Consider the following 7,853-nt stretch of genomic DNA (forward strand, 5'->3'; position numbering starts at 1 on the left):
AAAATACAGTAACTTAGGACAGGAGGAAGCAGATTCCTAGATTTGTTAATTTAAGAAGAAAATCCCATGAAGTTTCAAAATCAAATGTTGTTTTAAAATATTGACTGGAAGAGGTGAAGGATTACAGAAGAAATATTTAAAAAATAAAAATATGAAAGTATTCAACAGTCTCATAGTTACTTGGTTTTCTGTATACAACCTGAATTCACCTTGAAATCAAAGTGTGAAAGTCCTTGTAATATTTATGAGCTCAGAATTAAGACTTCATGGCTTATGCTATCTCATAACAGGCAAGCCTTTGAAGTCAAAGTATATTACAGTGATATACCTCAGTGCTGAGTGAGTTTTTTAGGTTAACACTGTGAATAACTAGTGGTATTTGATTACCAAATTTTTAAAGCATTTTATTAGCAAAAAATATAGATTTTTATGTAAATATTGTATTTGCAATTGTATTGGTTTGCAATATTGTTGACTGAAAATAATGAAGGTCAACAAACTTAAGGTTTTGCTGCTTTTCTCCCACTTGTAATGTTTATATACTTGTTGAAGTTCTTTTATCCAAAGATAAGATGACTATCCAAATGTGCAAGGATAATGTGCAGCCTACCAATTCAAGTAGCAGATCCAAAAAAATTTCAACAGAGTCAATCTATGCTTTTAAATTCCTCTAATTTAGTGTGGAGAAGACTATTTAGAGAGCACAGATCGCTTTTTTCTTCTCTCTCTCTCTCTTTTTTTTTTTTTTTTTTTTTTACCCTTCTCAATATTTTAAACATTCCTATCTGTAAGGAAAGGAGCTGACAGAATGGATTCTTGACACCAGCTGATTAGGAACACTGGGAGAAGGAAGTTGCTTTGTATTTTTTAAGTTCCTTACATGGGAAAAAGCTTCTCCATCCTGCCTTTGTTTTTTATTTCTTATAACTGGGATCTAAGTGCCTCCTAGCTGTATAATAAAGTAACCAGTTTAGGAGAAACTTTATGAGGTCAGAATCTTTTAAAGCAGTATCACTAACCAGATAGAAGTAATTTTGTTCAAGGAGAAGCCTAGCAGAAGATCTGCAGTGACTATGAGGGCCCATCTCAAGTAAGCTAGTAAGAAGTAAGAAAGCACATTGCTGTGAATCACAGAACTCCTTCAGCAAAACAGAACACAGAAAAATGTAATTATTGTAGTATATTGAGGTTACAAAGTGGATTGATTGTTACCCATCTGTTTGAGGCGTTCTGTTCTACTTTCATGTTGTTTTACCTTCGTAGGTATTGAAGAAGGAAAGAAGTATGTTGAAAAAGCCGTATTAAAGTACAAAGAAATTGTTAATTCTGTTGATGAGTTGTGTAGATCTCTGAGACAACTTAAGGAAATGAAGGTATTATTTTTATTTTTTTTCTTATCTGGAGAATGTATTGTATCTGCATCAACTTACCAGACTCACTCTCTGAATCAGTACTTTTAACTTAGGATCATCAATCGTAGTAGGAAGCATTTCTTAATTGTTCACTTTTCCATTACCTTAGGTAATGATCATAATGAATCAATGAAGTGCTACTTGTTTGTGCACTAAATATTCCTCCTAGGTTTCTTTTTCTCAGCTTCTTTCAGAACTGTTACTGCTTTCAAGTAACCTTTAGGGGAAAATGTCATACTTTCTTTAAGTATCTAGACAAATACTTTTTTTCATATTTCTTCTTCCCTTGGTACTGTAATATAGGTAACTGCTAGATCTATAAAATGTCAAACAACTTACCTTGGCTCCCTATTGGAAAAATCATTGCTAAAAACAAGTTGTGTTAAAACCAAAATAATTTGAATTAGAAAAGCATGGCTTATAACATAAATATTTAAGAGAACAACAACATTTTTAGTTTCATGTTCTGATAAGCTTCTTTAAGTGTAATTAAGTATAATGTATCAACTGAGGAGGAATTATGGAAGACAGCTGAGAAGGCTAGATTTCTGTAATAAAGACTCCGTCTACTACACCCCTCACTCTCAAAGTAATACGTCAAAAATCCCCCACATGCAGAATAGCTGATGGGTTAGTGCTGTGAAGCTGGAAGAGTTAAGATGCTTAAATATCGTCCTCTTGTTGATGTTGAATGTTGTTTCAATTTTCTTTCATGGAATTATACTACAACAACTAATGAACATTAAAATTATCCATTAATACACTTAAAAGCAGTAAAAGATGCCCAAAATAAAAATTAGTTCCAAAAGTCATTAGGTGAATGTAAAGAAGCCTTTGCCTTGTACTGTGACCACAAAGAAACTGCAGTATAAATGCAGATTAGGTTTTTCAAAGTTCTCTTCCCAGTCCATGTGTTACATGCTATTCATAAACTGTTATGCCATTCATAAACAATTTATTGATTACTTTAACCTTTAATTTAGAGAAGTCAAAAGGAATATTATAAAAAATTAATTTTCTGTAATAGAGAGTAGTTCTGCAACTTTTTTCAAATGACAGTTGTTACTTTTTTATAATATGTAATATTCTGAGGTTTTAAAACTAATATCTTATTAAATATTTCCAGAATATCTCAACAGTCAATGTCTGTATCTTATGAAGAATAAATCATTCATCAAATTACCTACACAAATAGGTACCATGAATATGAAATGCCATGACTGTGAATTCAGTTTCACATCATGTCATTTTTAAAGCATAACAAATTAAGGGGAAATGTTGTATTGTGCAATCTTTCCTGATTTTACATGGCTGTTGAATGTCAGAATGTCCCCACTGAGGTGGGGATTGGGCTCTTCTCCCCGGTAACTAGCGACAGGACGAGAGGAAATGGTCTCAAGTTGCGTCAGGGGAGGTTCAGGCTGGACATTAGAAAGAACTTCTTCACTGTTAGAGTCGTTAGGCATTGGAACAGGCTCCCCAGGGAGGTGGTGGAGTCATCGTCCCTGGAGACGTTCAAAAAACGTCTAGATGTGGCACTTCAAGACATGGTTTAGTGGACAGGGTGGCATCAGGTGTACGGTTGGACTTGATGATCTTTGAGGTCTCTTCCAACCATAATGATTCTATGATTCTATGATTCTAATAAAACAGCCCTTTGATTTTTCAAGTGCAAAATTAGAGACTACTTTTTCTTGAGGAAAAAAAAAATAGATTGAACAGATCATACAGAATTTTTCACTTGTTTAATGCTAGAATGGAAAATTAATAATGCAACACTTTCTTATAAGAACTTATTTAGGACTCTAATTTTTGGCTGGACAGCTAAAGATGTGAAATACACTAAACCATAACTGTAAGACTTTTGGTTTTCCTTAAGTTGTGCCACTGTGATGTTCCCTGAAATCTGCAGATTTCTTCCATTAAAATTTTAAAGGATTCATGAAGTCTTTCATAAAATACAGTATGGTTGTCCAGATTTATCTTGTGTAAGTACATTGAAACTAGTTGTGCCGTCTTTGAGGCTTAAGCTAGAAATAAGTATTAGCCAAAAAGAATGGTAAAGCAGCTGGTATAAAGTACAGTTAACAACATTCAGAGTGGTCATGGACTGTCCAGATGGGAAGTTGAAGGAGGGAGGAAAACAAGAACAAATCTGAATTCTGCCTGGTTATGTTTTATGCTTAGAACACATTCTCCCATTTCCAACTTTTAGACAGATTTGAACATTCTAGAGTCTCACTTATGTTTCTTTCCTCCCTAGAACTGTTTTCCTGAAATCCTGAATATTTTCTGAATTTGTTGTTTATTGTCTTTTTCCCTAATAGTGTCACCTTCTTAATTCTTTATTTTCCCTTACTTATGCTGGCTACAAATTGGTTAACATTCCTCAGATTCTTGACTAGCCACTTGAGTTCTTCAGACTTTGTTGTCCTGTACTTTCCCTGCATCAAAAAAGATTCCCTCAACTTTGAAAAATGTTGTCTTTGCTTGTCCAGAAATGAATGATTTGGGGTTTGCTGCATATTTTTGCCATAAGCGATTTACACCTGTGGTGATAGGTTTTAGATAAGATTTCACCTTTTTTTTTTTTTTTATACTCTGTTGCACAGAGCATCAATCAGCCTGTAGCCAACAATTGCTACCTTCTAATTGTGTATAAGCTTACTTAATTTTCTTTTCATATGGCAGAAAGATGAGTTTTCTGAAGAATTGTTTACTGTTCAAAAAGGAAGAAATGTACAAGAAGCATGTGAGGCTGTTATTCAAGACAAAGCAGAGGAACAAAAGCAGCAGGTTAGATAATTTTTTTTTTTAAACTAGAACTCTGTTTCTTAGAAGGCTTTGTGTATTGCTGGAAAGTTCCTTGCTTTTCAGTCTTGAAGAGTCCCTTAAGATGGGTGTTATCAGTGTAGTCTTGGTCATTTCTCTTTTAATCTTTATTTAGTTACCCCTTTGCCTTCTATCTAATCCACATATTCTTCCCTATGAAATTTTTTTTTAGCCTTCTTTTTACTTGCCTATGTATCTCTTTTTCTTTCTAAAATAATATTCTTTTCATAATCTTCTACCAATTTTCCTTTGGTGCTATTGCCACAGTATTCTGCTCTCTCCTTTACAATAAGACTTAAGGGAATAATAGAAAGTAATAGAGGAGACTGTTGTTGGTATTTCCTAGAACCCTAATATTCATATAACACCTAGAGATAAGCTATGAAATTATTTGATTTATAAGTGCTATGCTATGAGAGAAACCTCATAGCTCAGAATTTGAACTAAGTAACAATGGAAATTATGATTCTTTGTTGAATCATTAAGATCTTCATCAACAAAAAAAGAGTGTTTTTAAAACATTTTTCTTTCAGATGGCATCAGGTAAATTACTTACAAATTCAGAAAGCATTACTGAGAAGAGAAACGATACTCTCTCTCCTACCAACACTAAACAGGTATCTGCTGTTCATGTTGATTTTTTTTTTTTTTTTTATTTAATTAAATTAATGGACATTGTGAACTCTCGGAGGAATTTTACTCCTTAATTCATTTCTTCTCAAAAGTGATGGATATTGTTATAGATTGGTAGGCTTTGATTGTATTCTCATTTACAGTATTGCAAAAATCCAATGCAAAACAGCACAAAATTGCTTTAGTTCTGCAACAGTGTGAATAACAGAAAAGTAGTCATGGCAAAAACATGATGGAACACGACTACAGCTGTCAGCAGATCTGTATGACATCATGTCACACATAATCTGCTGTACTGTTGGTACAACACTATACATCAAATAAATAACAGAATTCAGCATCAAATACTGATCTTCACCCTCACGTTGGAACACTTAAGTTACATTTCATTTGCCAAATTTCCATGCAGCAGAGATCATAAACAATTTCCAAAGTTTGGATTGCATGTTGAGGACACTGCAAAAAAGGCAATTATATAGTGAAAGACTAGATATGCATTTAGAATGATAAAAATCGTAGCAAACAAGCATGTTTTATTCATGGATATACAGTAAATGAATATGAAAGGTTCCAAATTGTTAATGAAGACATGTAGTCTTAGAAATACAGGCAATACAATACTAGACCTATAAGATTAATTCCTTTAGCTTAAAGAACATTTTGAAGCCTTGGCATCCTGCATGTAAATGTAAACAATTTACTATGTGAAATATGCTGGTAAGTTGGAGTGGGTGGTAATATATTTAAGTCTTTAGAAAGATAGGATACATTGGCCATTGATTTAGAACTCTAAAGTTTCTATTTTGCAAGCTGATAAGATAGACCAATACTACAAGACATTAAATTGTGACATTTTGTAGAAATACAACTAATATTAGCATTCTCTTCAGTCCAATACAGTAAGTTCTGTAATCTGCTGATTAGCCAAAATTGAGCCTAATTAATTTTATTATCTTCATTCCAAGTCAATGGGAGTTTCACCATTGCCTTGGAGCCCAGATTTCACTCAAAATGTTGTGACTGTTCCAAAGAGCCACCCTCAGGAGAATCACCTCACCCAGCAGGTGTCCATAGCCCTGTTTCCTGTTTTGCTAGGCCACAGCTTTGTCAGTCCTTTTCAGACTGTGCCTCAACTGCCAAGGGGAGAAGTCCAAGGGTATGTGAAACAGCAAATATATCAGATGTGAAGTATGGCAACTGTGATGCCTCCATCCTTTTCATCACTCCATACTTTAGTTAAAGCAACAGCACGTTCTTCTCACTAGAGCTTTTCTGTCTTCCATTTCCACCCTTTTCATGGAAAGGCCTGGCCCATCCCCAGCCTCTTGTCTAGTGGGCCAGCAATCTTTAATTTTGTCTATACTTCTGCAAGCTAGTTTTGCAGTATCAATTTGATTCAGTAACAAATATCACCCTCTAAAAAGTGGCCTCGACTTTCTCATGGCACATTCATCCTCATGCTTCTTTGATCCCAGGTGGCACACCAGGGCTGAAAGTCTTCATGCTGCTGAAGCCTGTCTGACAGCTTGCTCGCTCACTTCCCACCTGTCATTCTTTTATCCAGCATTTTCCCCAGGGTCATTTTCCAGCAATGTCTGAAATAACTCTATTCAATTCTGTGATCCCCAGATGAGGTGACCATGAAACTGACAGCACATCCCTGCACTGATATCCTAGATTAATCACTGGAAGATTCCTACATTGTCATGGCCTTCCTGTGGCTACCCAAATGTGTGCCACTGTGTGTACATCTGTGTAGACTCAGGAAAAGACAGAATGAATCTGGACCATTGATTTCATTCTTACAGTACAGACCGGTTATTCAGAAATTTTGACCTATGTTTTTTAAGTATATCTGCTCAGAATTTAACATTCTAAAGAATTTTTCAACTTCTTAATATTTAATCAGATTTGGTTTATTAAATTCATTTGTTAGTGCAAGTCAGACCAAAACAGCCAGAATTTGCTACTGAAGTGCCTATTAAAGCTTCATTTAAGAAAGACTTGCAAATTTGGTCAGATTTAAAACTGAGTTACTAAGAACAATGCTGATAAGGTTAAAGGAGCTAAGTGACAGTCAAATCTGCAAACTTTAGTATTGTTTTCTGAGTAATTGGAAAGGGGGAAAATTGACACATTTCAGTAAAACGGGAAGTCAAATATAATTTATCATGTTTATATCCATGATATATTTACACTGAAAGACACTTTGGGGGTCAGAGTTCATCAGGGGATGCTTGTGGAAAACACATTTAATACCAAAACCTGAACTTCATCTTTACGACTGAATTGAATTATTTAGTAAAATAAACACAGTAAAATCCCAACTTTCTTCCAGTCATGCATTCATGGGTCTGAAATGAATCTCATGGCTTTGAAATAACAAATGTATTAACTTGGAAAAACATCTATTTTAAAACTACCATATCTACAGAACCAGGGCACATGTGAGATTCTATTACTTCTTTTTACTTTTATTTTGTTAATTTTGCACACTGATTATTAGGTTATATTTAAAGCAATAAAGCAAAAAGAAAGCTGAAATGAATGTACTGCTGCACTTTTTACTGGATACTGGTTTGGAAAAAAATGACATCCAGTGTATCACCCAGTTTATTTGAGTGAACAGTTTATAGGTGATAGAAACATTGCTTAGTAGATTACATGTTTTTGTATAGAGCTCAACAGTGAGAGAATTTGCTGAGAGCCCTGGCACAAATGAAATAGGCCTGAATATGTGATTACACGTTTATATAGAAAACAGGCAGAGAATTAATAAAACATGATGAGAGGGATTTTTTTTTTCTGGATCCAGGATAATATAAAAAATAATTTTAATGTTGTTTTCTATTGATGTTTGGACAAGATCTTGAAAAAAAATGAGGGAAACATAAAATGCTTGGAAAATATCTTAAAGATGTTGGTTTAATTCTATGACTCTTGAACATGACTGGTGACTCTTTCTCAAAGAATCAA

The 7,853-nt window shown here is 34.2% G+C and overlaps 1 protein-coding gene across 1 annotated transcript in view; it reads left to right on the forward strand.

The window, feature by feature from the left end:
• The window catches only part of CCDC141 (coiled-coil domain containing 141), a gene marked incomplete at its 5' end in the record, with an annotated part of 89,302 nt that overhangs the window by 77,928 nt on the left and 3,521 nt on the right, over positions 1–7,853 (forward strand). Inside the window, one exon of the mRNA XM_009704523.1 lies at positions 1,264–1,373. Within this exon, the coding sequence (XP_009702825.1) occupies positions 1,264–1,373 (110 nt within the window). The remainder of the gene's footprint in view (positions 1–1,263; positions 1,374–7,853) is intronic.

Source organism: Cariama cristata, unplaced genomic scaffold (genome assembly GCF_000690535.1).
Source record: "Cariama cristata isolate BGI_N322 unplaced genomic scaffold, ASM69053v1 scaffold29637, whole genome shotgun sequence".
In the NCBI taxonomy this organism is placed as follows: Eukaryota; Metazoa; Chordata; class Aves; order Cariamiformes; family Cariamidae; genus Cariama; species Cariama cristata.